General features: G+C 45.3%; 1 protein-coding gene across 13 annotated transcripts in view; it reads right to left on the reverse strand.

The window, feature by feature from the left end:
- Gramd1b (GRAM domain containing 1B) overlaps positions 1 to 13,396 on the reverse strand; it is a 237,581-nt gene that overhangs the window by 164,243 nt on the left and 59,942 nt on the right. For 10 of the 13 annotated variants that reach the window (XR_009226174.1, XM_046438739.2, XM_058577135.1 and 7 more), the window contains exon 2: positions 6,099 to 6,965. The exons of the other annotated variants lie outside the window; for them this stretch is intronic. Coding sequence is in view for 9 of the 10 variants with exons in the window: in XM_046438739.2 (XP_046294695.1) it covers positions 6,099 to 6,472 (374 nt within the window). In the remaining variant the exon portion in view is untranslated. The remainder of the gene's footprint in view (positions 1 to 6,098; positions 6,966 to 13,396) is intronic. 13 annotated transcript variants of the gene reach the window in all.

Here is a 13,396-nt window from a genome sequence, read left to right on the forward strand (position 1 = left end):
CCTCCTGCCTCAGCCTCCCAAGTCACTGGGATTACAGGTGTGCAAGATTGACCCAGTTTAGATACATTTTTTTTTCCATACTGGGGATTGAACTCAGGGGCACTCAACCACTGAGCCACATCTCCAGCTCTATTTTGATTTTATTTAGAGGCAGGGTTTCACTGAGTTGCCCACTCTGTGAATTAGTACCTGTAACAAAGAATCAAACAAATGATGACCCCCAGATCTTCCCCAGTCTCTAGAATCACAGATGTTAGCCACCACGTCAGACTCAGTGTGATGGTTTTTGTTTTTTTTAGTTTCTGTTTTATTTTGATTTGGTACTGGGCATTGAACCCAGGGGTGCTTAACCACCTAGCCACATCCCCAGCTCTTTTTAACATTTTGAGACAGGGTCTCGATAACTAGCTTAGGGCCTCACTAAATTGCAGAGCTTTGAACTCACAATCCCCTTGCCTCAGCCTCCGGAGCCACTGGGATTACAGGCATGCACCACCTTGCCTGGCCTCAGTGTGGGTTTTTAACAATCACCACAACCATCTTTGGCCAAGAGATTTAGGGAGACATACAGTTACTAAATCTTTTCTTCTTCTCGTCCTCCTTCTCCTCTTCTTCCTTCTGCTTCTCCTTCTCCTTCTTCTCCTCCTCCTCTTTTTTTTTTTTTAAAAATTTTAGTTGTAGATGGACACAATACCTTTATTTTGTTTATTTATTAATTTTTTTATATGGTGCTGAGGATCGAACCCAATGCCTCACACGTTAGGCAAGCGCTCTACCACTGAACCACAACCCCAGCCCCTCCTCCTCTTCTTATATTGTTGCTTTTATTGATTTGCTTGCTTATTTGTTGCAGATACTAATTCTACAAGCTTGCCCCCATCAAGTTCAGACTACATAATTTCCTGGGCTCAGAGGGCAACATAACCAGTCCCCTACCTTCCCCCCTCCCACAAAAAAAGTGTACTCTTGATGAAAGTCGGGGAGGAGGACAGAAGCCATCTTCAATGGTGGTTACCACATGACTTCCCTTCAGACAAGTGGCAGAAGAGAGCAGGGCCGCAGGCCTCCACCTCACCACACTTCCACCCAGTCACCCAGAAGGCAAAAACTAGTTGCATCCAATGCCATTCTGAGCATGTCTTTCCCAGGTTCCAGAACCTACATCAGCTCTCCAATGAGTTGCATCTTCTTTGCATAGAAATAACTCTGCATACAGGACTTCATTACATTTTTGATGACTGACTGATTCATTAAAATTCAAACTCTGGCATGAATCAGCCTGTGGGCTCAACAGCTCACCACACCACTCTCATTTTTCCACATTCTTCATTAAGACCACCCTTGGTTGACCATTCCCATCTTCAAACCAACACACCTGCTACAACTTGAATGTATTCCCCAAATGTTCATGTTAATTCCCAAATTCATATGTCAGTAGTATTTACAGGAGGGCCTTTGGGAGGTAATTAGGACTAGATAAAGTCACGAGGATGGGGTCCTCACAATGACATCTCTGGCTTAGAAGAGAAAAAATGGTCTGAGCTAGTGGCTTACTCTGTCTTGCTTGTGATACCTCTGCCATGTATGATACAGCAGGAAACCTTCACTAGATGCTGAGTTATTGCCAATGCCAAGCTCTTGGACTTCCAGCTTCCAGAACTGTGAGCCAAACAGACCTCTATTCTTTACAAATTACCTGATTTTAGGTATTTTATTACAGCAATAGAAGAACAGATTGGAACAGTTATCCATTTCCGTCTTCATGCCAACACACCCAAATCACTTTCATCAAGAGGTATTTGGTTCCCATTCAAAATTCAATTCTCCATAGCAAGTAGATTAATGGTTGACTAGGGCTGGTGGGATATGGGTTGGGAGGGATTGAGGGTGCTAGCTAAAGGGTACAGCTTAGTTTGTAAAGTGAGGAAATGTTTTAAAACTGCAGATGTTTATGAGAATACTAAAGACCATTGAATTAAATTATGTTTTTTTTCACCCTGGGAATTGAACCCAGGATCTCATGCATTTTCTACCATACACTACCACTGAGCTAGACTCCCAGCTCCAAATTCAACACTTTAAATAGGTGAATTCTATGGCATGTAAATTAAAACTCAATAAAGCTATTTTTAAAAACTCAGCTCTGTACTCATCTCCTCCAGGAAATTTTCTCAGAAAATTCCACTTCAAACAGTAGAGAAAAGGGAATTATTCACTCACTCATTACCAATTTAGTCATCAACAAACATCTATGGATCCCCATGGAAGGACAGGGACAGTGAGAGGCAGTGAAGACATAAAGATAAACAAGATCAGACTTGGAGTGTTCGAGTGTCATACTTCTGGTCCTTATATCCCCTAACCATACAAATTTTACCCTATTCTCCACTTATTTCTCCCCAGGGTTTAAGGAGAAGAAGGGGATCTCCTGGTACTCTTCTTCGTATTTAAAGCTCAGTGCAGTTAAAATTCATAACCTATGGCCCTCCCAGCCCCTTACCTTCTCCCTCATCAGACCAAATTCTGTGTCAAGCCTCAAAGACATTTTTCTCTATTGAAGAAAGGTAGATTTGGGGTGGGGAATGTGACGAGGTATGCTAATCCTCCTTAATCAAAGCCAGAGCAGAACCATTTTCTAATCTTATTTCCAAGTCACGTAACATGCAAGGAGACTCAAGTGCTGCTCTGGGACATGTGAGTACTAACCTCATACTGTTAGGCACGCATCTACTCCCTGTGAGAGACTCACAGAATAATGACAAGCTTTCACCCTTGACTGGCAAGAGGAAGCTTACAAAACGTTTTCCCCTGTATTACCCTTGTGACCTCCCCTCTTGTGACCTCCCATTAGCCCACAGATATTCCCTTCCAAAGATGAAGGTAAACTTGCCAAGGTAAACTGATGTATCCAAGGTTCTACAGTGAATCGAAGACATAATTAGGTGTGAGCTCAAGTCTTCTGACTTTAAGCTTGATGCTCTCTGCCCTCCATGGGCTCTAAATGCCAAAACCTTCTCAGGCAATCTTGGTGACTACTACAGGTACCTGTTCACTTGATGGCTCACTTCTTTCCAAGAAGCCTTCTATCTCCACAGGCAAAAACTAATGGGGTTTTATTTTAGACACAATCCAGACAGATTCCAACAGAGGCAGGATAGCAGTGGTGAAGAGTAGAGATCTGAATTACACAAATTTAGGTTTGAATCCAGAGCCAGCTGTTTTCTACATACACAGCCTGCCCTCTGTATCTGAGAGTTCTGCATCTGTGGATTCAACCAACTGTGGAGAGAAAATATTCAGATTTGGAAAAAAAAAAAAAATCACCTAGCCAGGCCCCATGGTGCACCCTTGCAATCTCAGCAACTTGGGAGGCCAAGACAGGAGGATCACAAGATCAAGGCCAGCTTGGGCAACTGAGCAAGACTCCGTCTCAAAATAAAAAATAAAAAGCACTAGGGATGTAACTTAGTGGTAGAGTGTCCCTAAGTTCAATTCCCAAGAACATACATACACACAAAAAATTGCATCAATACTGAACATGTACAGACTTTTTTCTTATCATTATTTTCCAGATAACTCAGTACAGCAACTATTTAGGTAGCATTTGCATTTTTTAAGTGATAAGGTAATCTAGAGATGATTTACAGTATGAAGGAGGATGTGCATAGGTTATATGCAAATGCTATGCCATTTTATACAAGGGACTTAGTATCCTCAGGAAGTTGCACAATGAACTCCCTGTGGATACTAAGGGATAACTACAAACATATATTCATCTAATCCAACAAGCCACTACTTAAAAGGCTTTCTTCAACTTTCATAGGAGGCAAAAATCCTTCCTGATTTTTAAGGGTATGATTCCCACTCCAACAAACCTGAAGATTCCACCACACCCTTAAAAAACACTCAAAACCAGGAACACCTTCCTTAAATCTAATTAGATCCATCCCCACGCCCATGCCAACCAGCAAGGCAAGACTCTTTTCTCCATATTTTGTCCTCAGTACACATAGCAGAATCTTAAGATCAAAACATGGTCTCTTTTAGAGACTCTCAGCAAACTGCAACAAACTCTCAGTTCAAGATTCCCTCCTGCCAAACTCACCCCATTTCTCTCTATTCTCCGGTAAGGGTAGCAGAATGACATCCCAGAACAGAAAGACTTACCCCCAGATTCCACAGAAAGACCCAGAACAAAACTTTGCACTTGCGTCAGCTGGGAAAACCACATTCAGTCATTGAAACAGAAAATAGAAACTCTGGAAGGCTTAGAATGCTCATGTTCTGCCTAACCTGACCCCACTCTTCAGCACCCAGCTCAGACACATGACTCACCTGTTCCTTCTGTCTTTCATAGGGTTCCCGTTAGCCCATCTTTTGCCCCTCTCCTCATACTTTCCTGTTATTTCCTTCTACCTATCTGTGTTTGTCACGATTTGAGTCTCTTCCTCCCAAAAGTCTTCCTCTACTTCTCCAGGGTTCTCTTTTCTTGTATAATCAGTACCACATGGCATAGGATGTGTCTACCAGGGACTCCACCTTTTCTAAAGAGTGAAACTCACATGCCTTAATTTGATATGAGTGTTCTCCTATCCTTCTTCTCAACTTCCACATCCCTCACTCTACCCAACCCAAAACACACACTCTCCTCAACATCACTACAATCGGCTGACGTCACACTGCGCTTATAAGAACACTCAGTTAAATACTTGTTGAATTAAACCGAATGAGCCAGTTGCAGTGGTGCATGTCCTGTAATCCCAGCAGCAGGGGAGGTTGAGGAAGGAAGATGGCAAGTTCAAAACCAGCCTCAGTAACTTAGTAAGGCCCTAAGCAACTTAGCAAGACCCTGTTTCAAAAAAAAAAATTAATTAATTAAAAGGGCTGGGAATGTGGCTCAATGGTTAAGCTTCCCTGTGTTCAATCCCCATCACCCCCCGCCCCCCATAAAATACAATACAATGAATGAAAGTGAACAGATGGGGTAAAGGAATCCCTGGAAAAGTGGTCAATGATTCAGTTACTTCACACAAAAGCACAAATCTCTGTTAGGAGTCAGGGCCCTAGAGTCCAAAAGTAAATGAATAGGGTAGATGGTATCAATGAACTACAGAGGACTCCCCGCCCCCACAGGAAATGGACTTGGTTCAAACACAGCTTCCTGAAGCAGTTCTTGCCACCAAGGCCAAGTGGAGTTGCCCTATGGGTTTCATACCAATTTTCCTTCTGTGGAAAACGAACTCGGCCCCCCACCACTGCCCCTCTCAGATATCACTTTTACCCAGCAAAAAAGTAGCTGGCACAAGCCACAGTGATATGGAAATGTGACTCTGATGTGGTAGAAAATGTGACTCACTCAACATTAATACTCCACCTGAACACATGTGGGTTGGTTTAAGGCAACCTAGTGTAGCCGCATGGAAAATAAAAACTGAAACGGAGTTCAGCAATGGACGTGGACGAGCCTCTCTGTAACTATCTCCATCTGTAGAAGAGGAATCAGAATAGTGCCGCCAGAGTTTCTGTAAGGATACTTCCTTTCACTCTACTGATTTTCCCCCCTTTTCTTTTTTTTCTGGTACCAGGGATTGAACTCAGGGGTACTTAACACATCCCCAACCCTTATATATTTTTTATTTTGAGACACAGCCTCGCTAAATTGCTGAGGCTGGTTTTAAATTTGCGATCCTCCTGCCTCAGCCTCGCGACAGATGGGATTACCGGCGTGAGCCACTGTGCCAGGCCTGTAAGGATAAAATTTGGAGACACATGGTGAGGTGCCCTCACATAATAAGAGCTCAATAAATACTAGCTGCTGCTTTTTTTATTATTTATTTTGCTTTGAAGATCAAAGGAGATGGAATGTAGCAGGAAACCTCCTGCCAACGTGTCATATAATATGAAGCCCCTGGCTGGGGAAATGGGCGCCGCGTGTGGAAAGTATAATAAGTTCAGTATCCCTGATCCCCGGCGCTGAGCCTTAAGCCTACTCTGGTGACAGGCTCCTGCTTTGGTCCTGGAAGTTTCCACCAGGATGCCCTGGGGCCCTGGACGGCTCTGGGGAGGGGCGGGAAGGCAGGGGCGGAACAGGGACGTACCTGCTTTCACTGCACTCCTTCCGCTCCCTCACCCTCAGCCACTTGCGGAGAAGGAAGCGCTTTCGGCGCGGGGAAGCGCTGGGTGTGGAGCAGTTGGACCACGGGGTGTCCTCGTCGCTGGAGGGCGTAATCTCGATGGACGGCAGCTGCAGGAACTCCTTACCAGGAGCCAAGACGACAGGCAGGTCCTGCGCTAACCCGGCCTCCAGGCTCTGCTCCTGCACGTTCTTCATCCGGCGCATCTTGAAGCGCCGGCGGCGGAGCGTGGGGGTAGACGAGCTGGACCAGACCGGGCTGCTCTCCTGCGCGCCCTGCGGCTCGGGCACCTGCAGGGCGGGCAACTGCAGGTTCTCCATCATGTTGGCCGCCGGCATCGGGGTCTGTCGTCTCCGCGCTCCCTCCACGCCCTCGGCCAGCAGCCTCGCTCGCGTCTCCTGCTCGCTGCTCCCCACCCCGGCCCCTCGACACACGGTACCCTCTCACGTTAGGAAACGCTTGCGTCTCTAGCTGCTACAAGAGCAAGTTCCTTTTCCTGGAGCGCGGCGAGGAAGGGACGCTAAGCGACGCGGCGCGCTGCCGCCCGTAGTCTTGAACTTTTCGGAGCGCGCTTCCTCCCCGCCGTCCGCCGCCGCCGGCGGGGCCACCCGGGCGCGGCGGGAGCCGCCTGCTAGCCACCTGGCCGCCCTCCTGGGGCTCCCCTCGCGCGCGCTTGTTTGTCTTCCACTGCGATCTCTCGCTTGCTTGCGTCTTTGCCTTAGCGAGACTCGGCAGCCCGGGGCCCCAGGGGGCGGCGCAGCAAACTCTCAGCGGTTTGCGTTCAGCAGACCAGGTTGGGGAACCGGCTTGACGCTGCAGGGAAGTAGAGAGCTGGAGGAAGAGGCAGTGGTAGGAGGGGAGGGAAGGAGAGAGAGAGAGAGGAAGCGAGACACTGGATAAAAACAAAAAAGGAGGCGGAGGAGCAGGGGGCTGGGGCGGCGGGGGGTGGGGGGCTATCCAGAAAGGGTAGGCTGAAGCAGCGACAGCAGTGTAACTGTACACGGAATCCCTTGGGGAGGGATCTACCTCCCAGTAAAGGCTGCTCCAATCAGCCTAATGAAATAGGAGCACGAACCAAACTTTCTCAGAGCAATGATTGGCTGGGCAGTTCTCATTATCAAACTCCTTGCATTTTTCTGGGGGAGGGGGCCCGAAGCGGAGGGTGAATCAATCCCCACTCTCTCGGCCACCCAAGGTACCCGGTTGAGGGAAACCTGGGGACTTTTCAACTAAATCTCTGCTCCTAAGAAAGGTGCTTGCTTTGAGTTATTTGGGGTGCAGATGGGGACACGGGAAGACTTTACATAGTTATTGGGAGAAAGCAAGATTCTTGGAGGCTGCTTCCAAAATGATGAGCTGAGAAGAAACGACAGTTCTGTGGCACGAGCTGAGGACACCAAACATGACATACCAAGGAAAGACAGACAATAGGACACACGGGACCAGTAAGGAGAAAAGACTGAACCCTGTATAATCTTCAAATACCATGGCCCCATCCCACGGAAACAATGAAACAGAGAAGGGCAAACAAGACAAGGCAGTGCATCAACAGAGTCCCAGGAGTCAGGTGCACCCCTTTCCATTCCTAGCACTGTTTACATTCTGCTTCAGCCTGCCAGTGTCATGGACTGGGTCACAAAGTCTGGTATGTCCGCAGATCACAGAACCTAGAAGAGATCCGAGTTCTAGTGGTGTCCAAAGATGTGTTGAACCAGCCCTCCCCAGACCTAGGTACCAACCTAAGAGATGGGACTTGGAAGGGATCCACCCTGTGGGGGGTTCCTCTGCTGGACAGAATCCAATCAGCCTAGCTGCTATCATAGAACCCTCCCTTTTCTTCCCAGCAGGACAGTTGCCACTTCAGTACAAATAGACTAGGAGGGACCCCAAAGACTGCACAGAGTCCACAACTGGATCCAGCCTCTTCTCTGCCTTCTCTGTGGGTCCAGTTTCCATTTGAGAGTCAATGCCCAGATTCTGGGCCAGGATAAAGGTTACATTTCATAAGTGTCCCAAAGCTGAGGAGAAATTACATATCCAGAATTTACTGCAACAACAACAAAAACTATATCCCTGCAGGTCAGCAAAACATCAAGGGTGACACAGACAGCTGGCCATGGGTCCATCACGCCTTGCAGTGACACATGGGGCAGCTCAAAGCATCCTGACATGGCATAACCTCTGAAAGGCTGTGAAACCCAAGGAAGTGCGTCTTACTCAAGGAGAGACTATAGCTGAAAAGCCAAGGCCAGGCCCCCCCCAAAATTACTTCCCCCGGAACATGGGCTTCTGTTTCTGACTCTTCACATCCGGGCACTGGCTCTCTGAGGGATGATTTGGTATCACTCTATTTTAACTCCTGGACATGGCATGGAAAGGAGAAACCCCTTCCCATCAGGTGTCAGGACTGGCAAGGCGTAGGCACCTCTCCTGCTGCCAAGACACTGAGGAAGCTGTACTGTCACTCCAAACTTCAAGATCAGGAGCTAGGCCAAGGCTCCACACAGTTCATCACTGCCTTGGGTTTCCTCCAAGGAGGAGCACTTTGCAGAGGATCTGACAACTTCCCAATTTCAGGACGCTGCCTGTTAGATGGATTGTTGAAATAAGAGACCAAGGTTGCTGGTATGTAAGGGAACAAAAAGTCAGGACACCACCATTCATTTGAAAACCAAAAGTAAATAAATAGCTCCCACCCCCCCCACACACACACACACAATTCCACGGGTATTTTGGAGAGAAGGAGAGTCAATAAAGGGTGTAGTCCCCTTTATGCTTGTCAGGTGCACTCTGAATTTAAACATATGCCTCTCAAAAGGAAGAAGAGCCACCAGTTCCCTCTTCCCACACACTTCAGCCAAGTGTCCTACAATAGATTCTGGACCCCAAATCCTGTGAGATTTAATTTAAGCTTTGGGCACAATACTAGTTGAGAATGATCACCTGGCCTGAGGCAAAACCTCCTCCAAACCAAATCTGAGAAGGTCTCACTTGATTTGGAAGCAGACACCCAGAGTACCTCTTTTCCCTAACACCATCTTTAGTAACTCAGGTACCACAGCCTGCTCCAGGGCATCCAGCACTGGAAAACATAAAAATAAACCCTAACACTGTCCTTGCTCACTTCCATCTGCAGTCCCTTCTTCCTTTCAAGCCATAACCTTATTAATCCATTAAAACACTAATCAAAACACACCCTAATAAGGTAATAATAGGTCACTGCTTTGAAACATGCAATGCTCTTCAACTATGAGCCATTGTCACTTGAAAACTGGAAGCATATTGAGGACAAACAAATTTCTCCTTCCACTGAGTCTCTATAGAATCCTGTGCTCTTATTTGTATGTAACTTTTATGTTTTTTAGAAGGACTCTCATATGTCACATTGCCTCTTTCCAGGGGCCCTAGCTGTGAGGAAGAACAGGACATATTCCTCTCATTTTACACTTGATAAAAGTGAGACAGAGAGTTGCAGTAATTTATCCAAGGTCAACAATAAATGACAATGATTCATCGATGACAAGGCCAGAACTTGAACCTGGGCCTTCTGAAGTCAGTTTAGAGGCCACCAAAATCACATCAAATGCATTAGCTCCGGAAAGCAGTATGAGTAACACCAGAATTTTACTAACTCTGGCTTCAGTTGGGTACATTATGAAATTACATGGCGCTGTTTAATTCCAACAGTAGTTTTACATGCAGGAAAGTGGAAGCACGATGCTTAGAAAAACAATTGCCCAGTGCAGCTGGTATCAGGGTGCTAGGACCAAAGAGTTTCCAGGACCCTCTTTTAGAACCTTAGCCACTGCGTTCACTCACCAAGCTCCCTCTAACCCCCACCCTCTGTTTTTCCTCTCTCCCGTTTTGGTTCTCAGTGACTCCAAGGTTCTCTGGGAAACTGACCTCACCTTTCCACCTGCCTCCGCCCCCCAGACAGGTGGTGGCCAGACCAACTCAGGCCCCATCCCCCAACACACAGCTAGCCTTCTGACTTAAATGAAAGAAGCTCAGATTACCAAGCAACTGTTGTTTATTCTCAGCTGCACAAGCTCCCTTTTCCGGGATACCCAACACCTGTCTATTACTCCTGGAGACCCACAGAGAACATAGTCCATTATTCAGTAGAAACCTTCAGCAGATAATTTAATTGAAAAATAGCAACTTAAAGGATAGTTTTCTCTGGGGTGTGAGGTGGAAGATGTAGGCCCCACTAACCTATCGTCCTACCTGTCCCAGGATGCCAAGGGCAGGAAACTCCCAAGAATACAAGGGTGTCCCCTTCAACACTGTTACTGCAAGACAAAGAGTTCCCATCTCAAGCCTGGACACAGAGTTTGCCCTGAACAGTATTCAGAATGGCCAACCCTAGTCATTAGTCTTGGTTCCAAGGAAAGTAGCAGGCATTGGACACAAGTGAGACTTGTTGCTCACAGGGAAGGTGGAAATATGGAGGATATTAGAACAAGGGGCAATCTCTAGCTTTGCCTATTGCTAAACAATAGAAATGAGTTGGCATAGAGTTGGCTACCTCAGGAAAGCAGTTCAGGTCAGGTCAAAGTTTATCATTTTATTTAGATTGTGATTAGCAATCTAAATAAAATGATAAACTTTTACCAAGGGTAAGGCCAGTTAAGGACTAGAATGCCTTACCAAACCCAGTTAGAGTGGCTTTCTCTTTAAAGGTAACTGGAGCCTCCTTATAAGCAGGGGAAGGAAAGGGATTATCTCTTAAAGGCCCATACTTACCTTACCGTTTTGGGTCTCTAAGGTCCAGACTCTTATTAAAGTGAAAGCAATTTGCTTCTGCCTAAAACAAAGTCTGTCTGAAGGGACCACCACTGGCTTTAGGCATTTTGATCACACATGCTAAACACCTCTCAGAAACCCACAAATGGCTTTAATATCTTGCACAGTGAGCTAGAAATACAGTGATCAAACGCACTAGTGAAGCAAGGGACTGGGGTGGAGGATATGGGGACAGGAGAAGGAATTGGAGAGAATAATTTAAACTCTACCCATGGCCTCTCCTCTCCCTTTCACTAATCCCCAGCAGAAAGCAGCTAGCTACTTAAGAAGGGTCAGAGGAAACTGCACTGGATTCATGTGGTTAGAGAAGAAGGGTAGAGTATAGGAGGCTGACACTGGCTAAACACAATCTAAATAAAATCATGGTTGACCATGCCATCATGTCCTGCTTCTCTTTTCTGAAGAAAAAGGAGAAATAAACTTCAAAACCTTGATGGAGAGTTAGTTCCCCAGAATACAGCCTGGGGGAAGGGGGGCTGTCAGCCTTGGGGAATGCCCAAGGTCAGCAGAGGTTGCTTCCATTAGCCTTCACTGGAGCCAGGGTGAGCAATGACGTCACCTCAGGAGAAGGACTGCCACCCGATAAGCCCTCCTAGTTTCATAGCTCATTAAAAGTCCTAGGAGTCGGAGGTTGTTTTGCACAACAACATTTGGCTACCTTTGTTTTTGATACCAGAATACCAAGGCACAAACAGATATTATCTCTTGTCCTCTAGATCTTGCCAGGACAATTTTTGTGCAAACCAAGGCTGGAAAAGACTTCCCTGCAGTCACCCCATCCACCCTTGGCTGATCATCCCATGCTTTAGGTACTCAATTACATTCCTCAGAAGCATCGTGGAATATATCAGCCTATCAACTAGTTATTAAAAGCACAGGCCCAAAGTCAAGCTAGCAGAGTTTCTGACTTCTTGCTATTACCTACTATCAGACAGGATGTCTCCATCTTTTTATCTGTAAAATCAAGATCCTGAATAACATCTCTCTCCTGAAGTGGTTGTGGGCATTTTAGAACAATGTAGGCCATTTAGATCAGAGCTTAGCACATAGTAAGAGCTCTATAAATGTTAGAATTTGCTGTGTCTATTTACATTTCCTTTATCGTGCCCTTGTTAGGAAACAGGACTATTCATGTTCATTTCCAATTCAGATCAATTCTACAAGTAGTTGTTAAGCTAGACCACTCTATAAGACTCCTAACTGAGGAAGTGATAGAGCACAGCAAGATAAATAAGATGCACTTTGTACATCAGAGTGCACAGTCTAGCAAGGCAGGATTAATGAAGGGCAAAAGAGATATGAGTGGAAAGATTGATAAATTTTAACTAGAGGGAAAGAGGTGGTATAAGGAAGTCCTATAGAGGAACTGGCATTTAAGACATTAAGCATGCATCTCAATAGAAAAGAATTGGGCAGTAAAAGTTTGAGAGAAGGCAAGGAAGAGTGAATACTCAGTTTCTGAAAATAAGGAAAGATGTCACATTATATTAAAGGACATACTAGAAGATGAGGTGGAAAAAACAAGGGAGAGATTATGGTGAAAGTTGAAATTTAGGTTTTACCCTTCAGATAAAGGGATGATATTCAAATTGGCTTTTATTTTTATTTTTATTCTGGGAGGGTGACGTTATTGACCTGTATTTGGGGAGTATCAGCTCTAGTGATAGCATGAAATATGTACAGGAAAATCAAAGGGGAGAAGTACATAGATCAATCAGGAGACTAACATTCAATCCACAAATACTTTGGGAATATTGATCATATGAATGGCAAATAGTTCAGATAAGAGATGGGAGAAATTTAAAATATGGCAGGAAAAAAATGTGGAATAAGAAGAGATGGGCAAGGAAAATGGGACCCATGTGAAGATTTGTTCAGAGATAGAATGGAAGAAAACCAAGAAAGGGGAATGATTCAGAAGTCAAGAAAAGAAAGGAACCAGAATTTATTGCCTGGTTACAGCAAGACAGGTAGTGTGCTAAGTGCTTCATGTTCTAAATTGTATTTGACTCTTCTAACAGCCCTGAGAAACTGCTATCAAAAGCCCCATTTTAGAATAATGAGAGATTTTACAAGGTGACTTGCCCAAGGTCATATAGCTAGGAAGTGAAAGATGTGCATTAATTTAAACTGGGGTTTCTCTACTTTAAAACTTATACTTTTTCAGTTGTATCACACTTCTATAAGACAAATTATATTGAATGCTATAATATAGTCAAACAGGAGGAAGACTGATATAATTTCATTAGATTTTATAATTAAGTCATTGATAACCTCTGAAAGGAGAAATGAGATTGCGATAGGTTAAAGAGTAAACAGAGAAGGAATAAATGGAAGTCTGCAAGATCAGACTGCACCTTCCAGAAATTCGGCAGTGAATAGAATCAGAGACAGCTATTCATTCTCAAATGGTTTTGAGCATCAGCTGTGTGTTAAATACTTTTCTAGGGCCCAGA

Source organism: Marmota monax, unplaced genomic scaffold, assembly GCF_021218885.2.
Source record: "Marmota monax isolate L192 unplaced genomic scaffold, Marmota_monax_Labrador192_F-V1.1 WCK01_AAM20220418_F8-fsc00081, whole genome shotgun sequence".
Classification (NCBI taxonomy): Eukaryota; Metazoa; Chordata; class Mammalia; order Rodentia; family Sciuridae; genus Marmota; species Marmota monax.